Genomic DNA, 15,883 nt, shown 5'->3' on the forward strand with positions numbered 1-15,883 from the left:
CAAATCTCGGCGCGGAATCACTGTAATTTAGGCAATAGCAACAAGAAGTTCGCCAAGTGTCGAGGCAATGTTCGTGGCAATGTTCGAAATAAATGTTGAATCGAGGATGCGAGAGAGAAGATATACCGGAGATAAAACGCGATGGCGTAAATAGTAAATTTTGATGGAATCAGTATTTTCCCTTATTTGCTCTGTTTTTCCACTTTTTCCTCGGATCCTCTTTCGAATAATATTAATAATAACAGACACATATTGCTACAAACTCGCTCTTCATTTTGTATTGTTCCGAATACTTTTGTAACTTCATTATTTCTTCACCGAAGTACCGACTTTTATAACTTCATTATTTCTTCACTTGACGAGAGGCTTCTTTATTTGTAATGTAAGAGAGGACAAAGTATGGTCCGTCTTTTCTTATATCATGATAGAAATCTCAATATACAGATAAGAAAACAGTTGCTTCTCTAAAAATAATAATCGAATTAGTTATATAAATAATTAATTTCTCCTAAAAAAAACCACGAAACTCTACTTTTGTACATCGGCTTATTTCCTTTTATGGGCTGAAATATTCATAAATAGAAGGAAGTTCAAGGAACATCTGAAAGATATCTCGAGATATCCATATGCATTTTAAATTCAGTATTTAAATATTGAATAATCCAAAAGTCATCGACATGCCTGTATGATGCTTTTATGGTATTTTATACTTGCACTTAAAAAAAGAAAAAACAATTATATATTGAATTATTTGCGATGCATTTTCCACTTCTGACGATCTCCATCAAACTTTAAGAAGAATGTCAGTAAAATCTCAATGCATGAACTACGGAAATTTTTGCATTACTAATAGGGTGACAGGCTTTTAAATTTCCCGAGAAATCAAAAAGTCACTTCTCTGAAAAAGAGATACGGCGGACAGTGTTTGAAAATACCGTCACCCTGACTATCACGTCTTCTCTATCGTCGAATTTCGCAATTGTGAGCACAGACAATGTAAAGATCCACGAAAACGCGAGTAGCGTATTCTCTATCCGTGCATTTCTCCGGCATGGTGTTTTGCCGGGGTATCGCATGGCGTCCGGCTCGTAAAAAGCGAGCCGCGAACTTGGAAGCGGTCCAAACGATTGCGGAATCGTCCGACTCTTTTCAACCTACGCATCAGTTTGCGGCGAATCTCTCCCTCTCCGTTTCTCGCATTCGCAGCCCTCCGCTCCATCCACCCGCTCGTCGCTCGGCGATCCCTTCGCGAAACCCCCTGCGTTTTGTTCCCTTTCTGTCTGCCTTTGTTCCGTCATCGAGTCGGCCAACCGAACTAACCAGTCCTATCCACTTGTTTCCACGATCGCTTAACCGGTGAATAACGAGTGCTGTAATCGGCGTTGAAACGCGAAAATCTTAGGGACGACGCGACGCACCCCTCATAAGCGTAAATGAACCCTTGAAAGAAAGCGATTAGCAATCGTTTGCTTCAAATAAGAGAGTCGTAGCTCCAATTAACTGCAGATGAACTTGTAGTTAATTGGGACTGACAATTGCAGAATTAGATAACAATTATATAAAAAGCAAAGATACCAAAAATTGTCTAAGAAAAAGTTAAGGATGTTTTGTACCTATTTTGTACCTTTTCAAAATATTGAGAATTTAATGAAAATTGTACGGAAAATTGTACAGTTGTCCTTACATATGTTTAGAACCTTCAGTACAATTTTTAAATCGATTCACTAAAGCGTTCACAAGTTATAAGGATTTTAATTTGCACCGAATTAACATATGTTCTTATGGGAAACGTATAACCACGTCGATTCAAATGACTAAGACACATGGAAATAATATTCAGAATTTGTTTAAAATTTGCAAAAGTTTAGATACAGAAGAAATATTTGATCAAATAATATTATAAAAGTACTAACTGGTTAAAAAGATATTAAATTCAATGAAGTTAGCCATGTATCTGTCACAAGACGAAATTCTCTGCCAAAAGTTAATCATTTCGATTCGGAATATTTCAGTAAAAATAAATATTAAAAAATACATCTCTGCACTGTAGCTAAGATCAAATTATAATATTCCACACAATTTTCATACTCAAAATATATCAAAAGCAGATATATTCAATATTGATCATATAGTCAATATTGATTTTCAGCTACTTTTTGCTGGGATTATACATACAAAACATCCTTAATGCAAGAGATTTCAGAAAATATATTTACAAACAGCATCAAGTAATAAAGATATGTATACTTCTAATTATATTGAGAGAAATAATTTTAAAAGTATTTGAAAAATTCAAAAATTTTGTTACAAGATCATTTTATGTTGGAGAAAAAATTTGATGCCGATAAGCAATTATATTTTCTGAAATACAAGACGTGAAAATTGCATGAAATATGTATTTTCCTCCTTGTAATAATAAAAAAGAAGATATTCCAAATCAGATTTTAAAATACGTCATCCCATAATCGCGATTTAAACATCTATCTCTTTGCTCTTTAGTATTTATTTTTATCGCGCTCCTTCCCAATTTCATTTAATCCCTCCGAAACCTCCCAATGATTTAAGCCCGGATGCGACTTTATTCGAAGCGCCGGAAAAATCCTGCTTTAAATTCACGCAGTGATCGAGTCGCGGCGTTTTCGATAAGCAACAAGCGAGCAATGGGTGAGCAAAAGGCGAAACAAAGGGTCATCCGGAATACCGTCGTAGGATCCGAAATACGTATTCTATTCGGATACGTAACGTGTGTGCGAAAGAGGGAAGCGCAGTTTCGGTTCGAGTTTTCTCTCTCTTTTTCTCTCTCTCCCTCTTGTTTTTTTCTCCTTATGAGAAGAAATAGAATTCAACGTACCGCCGGTCGATTTACGAGGTAAATAAATTTCACCGAGCCGGGGGCAGGAGGGCAAACGAAATCTGCCGCGCGTCGCCGCACGAGGAGCCGTTACTATTTCTACGGGCGCTCGACCGGGCATAGGTATGGGCACCCTGATCCCGGCGGGGCCATTATTATCGAACACACGAGATGCCAGAGACAATAGTCCGAAGAGATTGGAAGGAAGAAATACGAATTCTCTTCCCTTTCTTTTCTCTTCCACTCCATCCCGGGGAGAGGGGGTCCAAGGGATGAAGGGGATGAAGCGAGCGATGCGCGGCACTTCGCGCGCGGAACCCTCTCCGGGTTTCCGGAAATCATGAGGCAGGACGCGGCACTCGATCTCCGACGGAGATCTAAAAAATATATAGGACGGTCCCGGAGGTATCGTCACCGCGTACACCTCTCGCCTGTCGATGGGTTCGATCGAATTGTGTGCTGTGCGTTTCTCTCTAAGAATATTGTGATTGAATTTCTTTTCTCAAAATTTTGCCTCTATAGTAGTGAATAATCGGAGAAATAAGATGCTGTTAGAGAGAGAGAGAGAGAGAGAGAGAGAGAGAGAGAGAGAGAGAGAGAGAGAGAGAGAGAGAGAGAGAGAGAGAGAGAGAGAGAGAGAGAGAAAGAGAGAGCAAAATTAATGCAAATTCGAAATTAAATGCAAAATAAACCTTATCAAATTTATCTAAATATGCTTATTTGCAAGATTTTATATTAGTATCTCTGAGAAAAATTATTATTTATGATGTACGTTCTAAACGAAGAAATTCGATTTAAAAATACAATCATTAAAATAGTTGATAATTAGGCTTCTCGAGAATTTTTAATAATAATAAATTATTTATTAATAATAATAATAATTTTTATAAATGCGCTAGTTTATAGAAAATTGTAATCCATCCGTGCAATTTGCGAAAGGTGATTATATGCCCCATGTTCTTTAACATGAGCACACTGATCGCATGTATAATCGAGCAGAGTGCACGCAAGATAATGGAGAAAGGGAAGCAGAAATTACAAAGTAACATCGATTCTTATCAAAGTGCTCGATTATTCCGCCGTGTGCATGCTTTTTAGTGAGAAAGGATTGTCTTTTTTACGAGCGTTACGGTATTCTTCGACGAAAAGAGGCAATCTCGTAGCGCTTTTCTGCGCGATCCGCTGGAGCTTAGATGAAGATAAAAGATTTTATCGCGGAAAAATTCCTTTAAATATCGTGTTTTAAAATTTGTAAGTAGAAAAATCCTCATTTTTTCACATTTTTCTTTCTCTTCCACAGTCATTTTTCTTATGCTGAGGTAATTTGCGATATAAATGGAATTACTAGATTCCTACTGGCGTCTTTTGCGATATTCACACAATTATAAATAATCATATGTCTAACATATATTTTCAATAATATTTTATATCACGAATAGCATTTATAAAATATAACATTTTTTTTCTTAGACATCTGCAGGACAAATTATCCTTCATCGACCGTACAAGAACGGCGATATGGGGTTGGAGTTATGGTGGATACGCGACCGGCATGACACTCGCCATGGATTTAAAGGGTGTCTTCAAGTGTGGAATGTCCGTCGCGCCCGTTACGGATTGGGCCCTTTATGGTACGTAATAAAGTAATTAAAACCAAACTAATGACACAACACACGATGGCAATTTATTTCATGGTATAACATTTAATTTAAAGTTCTGTCGCAGAAAAGAAAAATGATTCGATATCGTAAATCAGGATTATTTTATGAGGATAGCTGCATAACCCTCTTCCTCTTTCATTATTTATTAAATCTTACTTAACGCATAATACAGGTTATTTTAACGATTGCTAATAAAGAAAGGAAGGATTCTTAATAAACGACTAAAACAAAAGCTGTGTCATAAAGTTACTCTTCTTCTTATAAGGCAATAAGGGGTAAGCCAATCCTGGTTTACGATAACATAAAAGCCGGAAAACTTTTCTATCAACAAGTGGTTGGATTTTCAATGTTAAGTAGGAAAAAACTTGTATCTTGAAACTAGAATTAAATATTAATTATGTAATTAAGTAAAATCGATTGGTGTAAAATCTAATCTTAGATGGAGCTAAATCATTTTGAAATTTACCGATTCGTTCTAGATATCCCGTTTGAAATGTTTATAAAAAGATAAAATAGAAAAAGTAAAAAATTAATCAAAACTGCAACGTATTCCAGCTTATTGTGATATACCAGTAACATCACGAAGAATTTTTCCATTATACGCTTGACACTTTTTATTATAAGGAAATGTTGTTAAGAAACTTGTGGAGAATGTTAAGTCTTTTTGGTCCTCGGATTTGTCTAAGAATTTTTTACGCGGCGACATTTTAACGAAGAAAAATATTCTTCGTGAAAAAGACGTGCTGCTGCAGTTTTAATGTTACTTTTTCAACTACTTTAAATTCGTGTCAGCATTACCTCCCCTCATTAGAACACGCGAGAAAAATACACGTGATTTACAGGGTGATGTTAGAAAGACTTATGCGGCGTCAGTTGTGCAATTTCTGCACAAAATATTTCGCGCGTATATAATAGCGTTTGTGTGTCTGTGTGTGTGAATATCTGGACCGATTTTTTTTCTTCCATTTTTCGTTCAGCAATTTTATTCTATTTTTATTAAGATAATCATGATTGTTTAATTTACAGATTCGATTTATACCGAGCGGTTTATGGGTTTGCCAACCGTTCCTGATAATCTACAGGGTTACGAGCAAGGCCAGTTACTCAACAAAGTTGAAAATATTAAAAATAAGATGTACTATTTAATTCATGGGACTCTAGACGACAATGTGCACTACCAACAATCGCTTATGCTTGCAAAAGTGTTGGAACAGAAAGATATCCTCTTCAGACAACAGGTACGCGTCTCATTCGATTCTCAATGAGTATCGAGATGACGGTGACAAATATAATCTAATCTATAGAAATGATAAATAAATATTATTGTGCTTCGCAGACTTATACAGACGAGGACCACGGTATCGTCCAATCGCGAGCGCATCTGTATCACTCGCTAGAAAACTTTCTCGACGAATGCTTTCAAACATCATCATGATCGGAGCATGGAATAGTGATGACAATCTAGACGCTGTACACCACCTGCCTCACATTTACCAATTTGTAAATAATCTATCGTATGTACAGAGTTTATGTACAATATGTAACATGAGCGTTTTTAGAAAATGTACATAGCGATGAAATTACAAGGGGGAGTGGAAAGATGAGAGAGAAAGAGAGAAAAAGAGAGCGAAAAAAAAAGAGATAGAATAATTTGACTTAATCAGAATCAAGAAAAAAAAACTACGCAGGGCAGGTCTGTGAGAAACATGTTTGATACGTTTTTTAAGATACCCGGTTAAACGGTGCATCGAAGGCCTAATCACGGCGCGGGCCCCGTCGCCTAACTATTCACATCCCACAAAGTATTATTATATCGTATCGTTGCAATTCGTACTTACATTCGCGACTTGTTTTATCTTAGCATTCTTTGAATGTTGTATTAATGCATGAACTATTGTTTTCCGGATGATCAAATGAACATCGATTATTGACACGACTAATTATAAGTTCATAGTTTCGTGATTCGATACTGACAAAATTCCATTTAATAACATCTGTCAATATTATTTAATTGTATCGATTTGATAAAAGATTTTGTATCTTCAAATTAAAAATTGCATTTTTAAAAACTAGTTGAATTAAATATATACACATTTGATCATCTGGAATATCGTGTTTCTTATTTGAATTCGTTCAATTCTTTTACTATAACCGCAGTCTCTTTTCTTCTTTGGTACAACATTAAATTAAATTACTACAATTAAAATATTTACATATATGAGTTCAGCTATTACATCTTAAGACGAGGCTAACATTTTTGAAAAATCTAATTTTATGAATCAGATTTGATATCGCATTTGAAGTAAAATAGAAACAAACATTATTTTCAAGAACCAATAGTTTCGTATGATATAGAATTTAATAGAATAAAAGATGTCTTCTATATTAAAATCTTCTATATTAAAATTTTAAGAAAAAATTAAGAATATTTTTAATGTGATTAACATTTAAGAAAATATGGATATGCAATATTTTTCAATTTATTCATATATATAATTTATATATATATATATATATATATATATATATATATGTATATATATATTAGGCTGTTTAAAATATTTTTTTCTTTTTCGCAAATAATTTCTTATATGTATGTCTTGATTTGTTTCTGATGATAAAAAACTAAAGTACGTTATTGTATACTACGTATACTGTCTGACAATAATATTACCGACGATCCTCTAAAACAATTATTACGGCCTATTCAACGCGACATGTAAACTATTCATATTCATATTTGAAACGCATCTGTTAAATATCTACAATGCAACATTTAAACTTTCGATAATATATTTATAATCAATATTTTTAAATGCTATAAGCAATTTTAATTTTTATGCAAAACTGAATTTTCTGAACTCATATATGTTATCTTAAGGCTCTGGAATACTCAGCAAAAAGTTAAGTAAAAGTTTCATAAAAGAGAATAAATTAATCTCGCTTACTCTGATATACGATATTGATGATGCTAGTGCTATATAATTATACTGTTGTGTTAATCGAAAGATAAAGTAAGAATATTGTACAAGCACAAATTTGCTGATTGAACTCTACAACATTCGCCGACAATGTAATCAATTAATATATAATGTAAAAATCAAACTTTTGCATACAAAAAAAAATGGAATTGTGCCACTTAATTTTTAAAATGTATTTAGAAAGAATTGTTCTTGAAGCGTTACATATTTTCACAGCACTGTTTTATGATCAACTATTGTAACGTTGCTAATATATAATGTAATTTGGAAGAAAGTGTGACAACACAAAATACAATTCATGGTAACCGAAAAATTATATATGAAAATTATATGCAAAATAGTAATCAAGTTATTTCAAAATCGAAAATATACGTAAAAGGAATGTTTTATAATGATCTATAGTTATAGATAACTATAGATATTATTTTTAGTATCATGATAGATCAGTTTAATCATGATGAAATTGTTGCACATTTTAAGAAAGAGCTATTTCATTATAAAAATATGTACAAAGCATTTCCAAAAGAGAACATGTAATAAAGGTATATGATAATATATACAAATTATTAAAATGTATGTTTTTTATAAGACATATGTATTACATGCTATCGAGCATAATATTGGAAAGTGTGTGCATCACGTTTGATAACAGCGTTGTAAAAATATTAATTCTAATAATATTATTTTAATACATAGATTATTAGGAACACGCGTTTTCATGCGAGAGATGTATAAATAATAAAATCCTATCTTTCGAGATCTTTGGACTCTATCTTACTATGGCAAAAATTTTTGTTGTCAAGATTATCAAATGCTGTTGATATCTCAAATATGTTAAATGATAATGAAATCATATATAATTAAATAACTTGAAGTAAATTTAAAATATTTTCCGCAGTTCTCCCTCTTTACTTCAAGATTCTTTATATTTTTGAAAATACTATATTAAAATCTGTAAAATTCAATGAAAAATCGATTCAAATTTTTTTCAAAGATAGACAGATTTTAAGAGAGCAAGCTTTTTAAAAATTTTTGATGTGTGTTAAATTTTAGTTGTAAAAATAAGAATTCACACATTCCATATGTATTAATTAAATTGAAGAAATCTTTTAGTTACAAATATAAATTTTATTTTTCCCTATTCTAATGTTTGTGGGTATACCAGAGTATTAAGAAAGTGCAATTACATCACTTTATATATCATATTTGTATTTCTATAGTTTATATAAGAACTAAATATAAACTTTAGACAGCAATTAGTTTATCGAGACATCTTTTTCTTAAAATGAGATATCATATCTATTTCTTATTATTATTAGATTATGGGCAAATATTAGTGCCAATGTGTAAATGCACACAATATATATTATATATACCTAAATAAGAAACTATCGACAAATTCTCTAACTATTAAAGTTTTTTAATGCAAGGACCACTGTAACAATTTCAAGAGTGGATCAAGATGAATTTATTAAAATAATTGTTAACTTTTATCCTGACACACATGTTGTACATAGAGAATTACTTAATTGAACACTTAAGGTAATTGAACATTAAGGTAATAAAGCATTGTTAGAAAGAAGATATTGTAACAATGGCCCAGTAGAGTTATAAAATTATGACAGATGTACTCTCTTTCACCACTATTTGTTGAGTGTATTATAAATAAAGCTCTATGTTTTATTAAGAGACGAAGTGTTTATATCTTAACTATCCTGTTATTAAGCATTTATATGGATCGCTTAATAATAAACTAGTAGATTAATATTACATATATTCTGCACATTCTAATAAAATATACAATAAAATATGCAAAATATAAAATTTCTAAAAAAATTAAAAAATTACAATTGTCATCAAGAATTTTATATTTCTTCAATATATTACTTCATATAATATAAAAAAAAGAAAATAAAAGAAAAAAAATCATATATTTGTTACAACAAGTACTTTACAAAATAATATATGTAATCAAAAATTTTACTTCACGAATTCTCTGTTTCTTTGTATCTGCAAATATAAGATAAATTATTTATTAATAAAATATTAATAAAATATTATGAGCAATATAAAAATCTGATATATTTTATTTTAATCCTCTTGCGGATTATATAGTGCTGAAAAAGCTTTGGCAATCAGCATTCATCTAATCGCAAGGGATTAATATAAACAAATATAAATAGTCTATATAAGCGATAATATTGTTTTGCGTAGAAACATACTTGCACTTCGTACACGTATAAAACACAGTTTGCCCTTCATCAGCAGATCTTAATTGTAATGTAGCATATGACATTTTATCGTTTTTACACTGAGGACATGCTCGTTCTACAATTGGTCCATCCGCATCATCGTCACTATCATCTGCTTCTCTGGCGGATATATAAGTGTTTTTAGAATTAAAATGAATTGTATGTGTCATTTTCATATCCCCGAAAGCTGAAAAAGATGAAATCAAAACCTGACTTTCAAACGAATGTAAATTCTTGTAATTATAATTGAATATAATAATTCTATTAATTTTGAATGTGAAAGATTTCGCATTAGCACACTTGAGTAGTATTTCAATGAAACTCTAAGTCATGTATTTTTTAAATAATTGAGACTTGAATATCATGTTTACATACTTTCTTGTAACTCGGAGTACGTACTTTCAGCATTCCATTCCCTTTTGCATGCAAAACATACAACGGTATCTTTACTTTCATCCAGTAATGGCAAAATTGAACCACAATCCGGACAGAATCCAGACGCAGTAATAAAACAACTGTGACTGTCCCTTTCCATTGTTTAATGCATACTTATTTGCATTATAATTTATAATTACAAACACTACAAAAATACGTTTTCAACTATGTAACTCCAGACAGAGAAGATCGAAAACTATTATGACGCTCGCTTTTAGATGATCCCTGAAAGTAATACGCTCTCTGTGGACCCTAAACACGTGGATGTGAACTACAAAGCTAAGATTGACGAGTGTTCTCAGAGGGTAACATATATAACGTGTACAATTTCCGGTTCTGTTCCGTGCTATGTGCACGAAATATCGGTAGCACTAATGCTGTATATAAATGTAAATAAATTTTTAATTTAAATGTATTTTGTAGTCCTCTCTTTCCTTCTCTCTTTATAGGTATCTTTATATGTATATATACATTACATCGTCATTTAGTATGTACAAAATTTCAACAATAAATTAATATCATGATTTTTTATTCTGATTTATTATGTAGTGCTTTTTATTCTGATTTATTTATTGATATTATATTCTCATATTATAGCTTCTCATTAAAATGTGTAAAACTGTACCACTTTTCGTACATTTAATACGATTAATATACTACATAATAAAATGTATTACACTAATGATTAAATATTATTTTTAAAAGCATGGTAAAATCCATGCAACATATACTCGTGTTTACATTCGACATCTGAAGACACTGAGAGGTTAGGTTGGGTTAGATCGAAAAAATTATTTCATCATTTTACAGTTGGCAGCCCTACAAGATAGGCTGCGCAAGCCCTGCACGCGCGTTACAAAATAAACTTCAAATCGCTTCTAGCCTAACTATCTTCACCCGATTGACTTTCCTTGAATTGCATCGCGTCGAATCGAATTATGACGCGGCGCCAATTTGCCCGAACGTAATTCGGGACATCGCGATGCTGTATAAGCGTCGAATGAGCACGAATTGTCACGCAAATATGATAAATCAAATCTACTCACCGTTCACCGGCTGTTCCACAGGCCGCTCCATTCGCTCGCCTCGGGACGTCTTATTCCGATCTTGATGCACACAAACTCACACGATATCATCAACGCGAACGTGCGACACTTTATTCGGCACTCCCGATACTCGCTCGCATCCGATAATCATCATCAAGGACGCGAATAATGCGACGCAACTTCACTCCATCTTCGCGATCGCGCAATCACCGAAACTGTGGAAAATAGCTGTCGCGCACTTTCACCGACATATTATGGAAGTCGCACGATCACCCTTGGATACTCTCGACGTTCGTTCACTCGCGATATTCGTTTATTTACGGTTAAAAGACGCGAAAAGTGCGGATGTACGACGATCCGTGTAACTGCGTATGACTCCGATTCACGTATGGCGTGATGACGTAGCATGACGCGCTAACATGGCGGCCGAACCGGTGCGCATTCGTTTCTGCGCATGGCCATTATTACGCTCGACGTTCGCGCGACTTTGAATTCTGAATATTGTCTACGGCTTTAATTAATAGCACATAATGATAAATATATAAAGAAAATATATAAATATATAAAATCAATTAATCATATTGGTCATATATGTAGGCTTGCCCGAAAAAAGAAATAATTGATATTTTTTGTTTTTTTTAATAAAGGATGGAAATATCTATTCATAGTCTTGTTCTTCTTTTCCTCTTTCGCGCAATTTCAGTTCAATAACGTAGAAAATGCACAGTATATTGGATTTATTTTTATATATTATTATTTATTTTTAAAAGACGAATAAAGAGGTGCGAATATAGCCCGTACGACTTTCCCTGCGTGAAAATGACGTGCAGTCTGACATCAGCGCGATTTTCTTCACGATGCGGTTAAGCATCGCAAATTTAAATCAAAGAGAAACAATCGATTAGTAGAACAATCGATTAGATTACAATAGAAATGCAAAGAAAGGAAATTATTATGTCTAAAATAATAATTTAATTTGAAATACAAAATTAAAAGTTATATTAGGTATTTTTCTTTCATTTTGTTCAAAAATATACTTAATATAACATATATTTATATAATTTTGGTATCTCTCTTAGGTATCTGACTCTTTCCCTTCGACCTGTCTGGCATGGATAATAATACCAGTAACTACGATCTATATTCATAGTCTTCTTATATTTAAGATCATTTTAAGTAAAGTTTGAAAATGTTATATAACCATTTTATTAGTCAAATAGAATCTTAAGCACTTAAGAGATGATTTTAAATATAAGAATAATTTATATAAATATCGATGTACGTTACCGCCTCTCAGGTTTAGAGTACTCAAACCTCCTCACCCGGCAAATGCCTTCGTTAAGGTGAAGATACCATCGAGGAGGAAAAATTTTTTTTAATTTTATAGAGTTTAATATAAAAGTTGTATTAAACTCTATATAAATGTAAAATATAATTTGAAACGTAATACAAAATAATTTATTACATGGAATAATTTATTACACGAAAATGTCCAAAATATACGTATAATATAAAATTTACTAATAATTTACTAAAAATTTTTACATAGTCCAGACAAGACTGATTAATTATGTGATATTTATTATTAATAATCGATACGCAATAATAGAATTTAATAAGTTTATTAGATTTATTATAAGAATATTATATGTATTATAAGAATAAATTAGCATCAAAAATTGATAAAATTGATAATTGTTAGTGCGTGTTCTTTATTTAATAAATTAGACAAAATCTTTACAAAAAAATCTTTTCTTGATTTTTTCTTTTTTTAATTAATATTTCAATATATTTTCGCAATAGATGCAAAGCATAAGTTCGAAAGAACTTATTAAAATTATTTAATTTAATTTAATTTAATTTAATTAATTTAATTTAATTTAATCCATCCTAGCTCATCCATTTTAAGGTAACAGATTTATCTACAATCTACAATCTACATCTACATCTGCAATTTTTACGAATCCGTTACCTTAAAGTTAAATAAAAGTTTTTTCACTCACCGGTACTGATGCGCAACAGCGGAGTTGTTGTTATCGAAGCTAGTTGTCTGTAACATACAAATATAAAATTCATTTATAATAATGCTCATAAAATACAATTAATATTTAAAATAATTTTTATCGAGAATTTTATAATCCAATGTGTAAAATAATAAACAGATAAACACGTATGGAAAAATTTTATAAATTTTTGAAATAGAAAATTGTTTTGTAAATAGAAAATTTTATATGACTTTTATAAAAATCTTTCTCTTTAATTCATTATTTAAATGAATAATAATCTTTAATTATTATTTAAATAAGATCGAATTATTGTTCGTTTATAACAAATTAACGATTTATAACAATTAATATATAAATAATAGATATTCACCATCAGGTTGCTCCGCCGATGTATGATGCCTCCCAGGCCTCCTCCTCCTCTCATGTTGTTGGCGCGTGACACTCCCGCACTCGCGAGCGATATTTTTATATCGCTATTTTCGTTATTTTACGCGCGATACTGAACGGCACTCCCGCACTATTTCGATGCGATTAAAAATTTTATATTTGATCGCGCGATGTATATACTTAATATGTATATACTTTTAACGGCACTCCCGGTTTCGGTACGAGCGAAAATCCCATTTCATTTCGCGAGAATCAATTTCGAGCCAACAGGTCGGGAATGCAACGATACAACGAGCAAAGATTAGGCCCGAACCGGAAAGAAGACAAAACGATTGACGGAATAGAGGAAAATAAAGTTCACCAGCTCTTTTTCGCGCATAATTATCCTATCTCGTATCGAACCTGGACCCGCTAAGCATGATTTCAGGTGCTTCGCCCGGAACACGAAGTTTCCCGCAATGCAGGATATGGCTACACCAGGCTGGTAGACGGCAAAAGAAGAGGATACCCACATTTTTTAAATGCTAACATTCAGCAATTTAAAAAATGGGGAGGCAACCCCTTTTACCGAGCGAAAATCATGCTTAGGGGAATCCACTCGACTCCTCGACAGGGTTAACACACGCAGTGCGTGTGGCTGTAGGGTAGACGAGCAAAGAGAAGGGACCCATTGACGACCATTCCGAGCAATCGATCGAGTTCTAACTAATTCGGGCCGAATCATTTGACGAAGTACGAAGCACGAAGCGCGAGTGTACGTTGCATAACAACGTGTGCAAACTCGAAACATCCCAGTTAGTTGGCATCGGAAGTAGAGACTCGTGACAATAAATGAAATTGGGATTTTATATGAAAAAGTCCAAAATTTCCGCGAAAACGCGACGACGCGAGAATACTACAACGCGAAAACGCGGTAACGAAACGCTTGCCGTCCGCGGCACGTTGACGGCACCGACGACGCGAAAGGGTACTTAGCTTTCCTTTCAAGCACCTTAAGATTTATCATAAATAGAAAAATTTAAGATAAATCTCAAGACACCATCCAAGTAATAAGCCCTCCCACCGCGACAAGGTGTACCCCATGGGAGGGTTATATTATATATAATTTTATATATAATATAATATATACAATTGCAGCATTTAGTTTGCAATATAGTATATAAATTTAAATTTGCATAACAAAACCGTAAAACAAAATCATTGGCACGGTATTGTTTATGTCGGATATTATGTTATTCATCGTTGAAATTCATTATTAAAATATAATATAATTTGAAATGTAATACAACATAATTTAACAAGTTTTTTTTTTTTTTTTTTTACGTGGGGAAAATGCTCCTTATGCACACCCCGACGGGACCGCTATTTAGCGGTCCCGTCGAGGTAGTGTTGGGCTCTCCCTGCCGCCATTTTAACGGCAGGGACTACCAACTAAAAACCCCACGCGCCTTTCCTTAGTCTTCCAACGCGCAAGTCCCCGGAACCATGTGCATAAGGAGCATTATATGGAGTAGCCCTAACAAACTACTATCCTATTTCTTAAAAGGAATATTTAAAAATTTTAATGATTTATTTCATTTTTACTTCTTTAATTTATACAGTTTAATAATAAAATATTATATATTTTTATTATAAAAATAATATATAATACATACAATTAAATTTCTATTCATATAAATACAATATATATTCATAATATTCACTATATTCAATATTATATACATTCAATATATATTCACAAATATCTAAAAATAATTTTCTTAATATCTTCGATATTAAACTTTAATAATATAAGTTGTTTAGATAAATTTATATAAATAAAATTAATGAAATACAATTAATGAATTAATTAATAATACAATTAATTGAAATTATATATATCTCAAAATATATATAAATATATAAATTTTTTAAAAATTATTATTTAAATTAAAACTTCAAATACATAAATACACAAACATCTATATATAAGAAAATAAACATATAAATTTTATATAAAAATTATTATAATTTAAACTAAAACCTTAAATGTATATATAAGTATATAAATATATAAATTTTGTAAAAATTACTATTTAAATTAAAACCATAAATATATAAATAAATGAATATATAAATTTTCGAAAAGTTATTATTTAAAAATATTATTTAAATTAAAATTTTTTTTGAAATTTTAATAATACATCTTTTCCTATAAATTCTATTCATTTTTAATATCTATTCTTTAATATAATTCTTAATTCTATTTTAAATCTTTCAATTTC

At 31.8% G+C, this 15,883-nt stretch overlaps 2 protein-coding genes across 8 annotated transcripts in view; one reads left to right on the forward strand and one right to left on the reverse strand.

Moving 5' to 3' along the window:
• LOC105257952 (venom dipeptidyl peptidase 4) overlaps positions 1-6,879 on the forward strand; it is a 317,166-nt gene extending 310,287 nt beyond the window's left edge. For all 6 annotated transcript variants that reach the window (XM_011268909.3, XM_011268913.3, XM_011268910.3 and 3 more), the window contains 3 exons: positions 4,322-4,482; positions 5,539-5,750; positions 5,849-6,879. In XM_011268909.3, the coding sequence (XP_011267211.1) occupies positions 4,322-4,482; positions 5,539-5,750; positions 5,849-5,947 (472 nt within the window). In that variant the 3' untranslated portion in view covers positions 5,948-6,879. The remainder of the gene's footprint in view (positions 1-4,321; positions 4,483-5,538; positions 5,751-5,848) is intronic.
• A 2,466-nt stretch (positions 6,880-9,345) lies between these two features.
• On the reverse strand, positions 9,346-10,552 carry LOC105257951 (DNA-directed RNA polymerase I subunit RPA12). 2 transcript variants are annotated; one of them, XM_011268908.3, is made up of 3 exons: positions 10,145-10,552; positions 9,716-9,932; positions 9,346-9,503 (listed from the first exon to the last, which is right to left on the reverse strand). In XM_011268908.3, the coding sequence occupies exons 1-3, from the start codon at positions 10,278-10,280 to the stop codon at positions 9,479-9,481; spliced, it is 378 nt and encodes a 125-aa protein (XP_011267210.1). In that variant the 5' UTR covers positions 10,281-10,552; the 3' UTR covers positions 9,346-9,478. The 2 variants fall into 2 exon arrangements, with proteins under 2 accessions (XP_011267210.1, XP_011267209.1); XM_011268907.3 differs by having other exon boundaries at positions 10,121-10,546.
• Positions 10,553-15,883: the final 5,331 nt, after the last annotated feature.

Source organism: Camponotus floridanus, unplaced genomic scaffold (assembly GCF_003227725.1).
Source record: "Camponotus floridanus strain SB8 unplaced genomic scaffold, Cflo_v7.5 scaffold100, whole genome shotgun sequence".
In the NCBI taxonomy this organism is placed as follows: Eukaryota; Metazoa; Arthropoda; class Insecta; order Hymenoptera; family Formicidae; genus Camponotus; species Camponotus floridanus.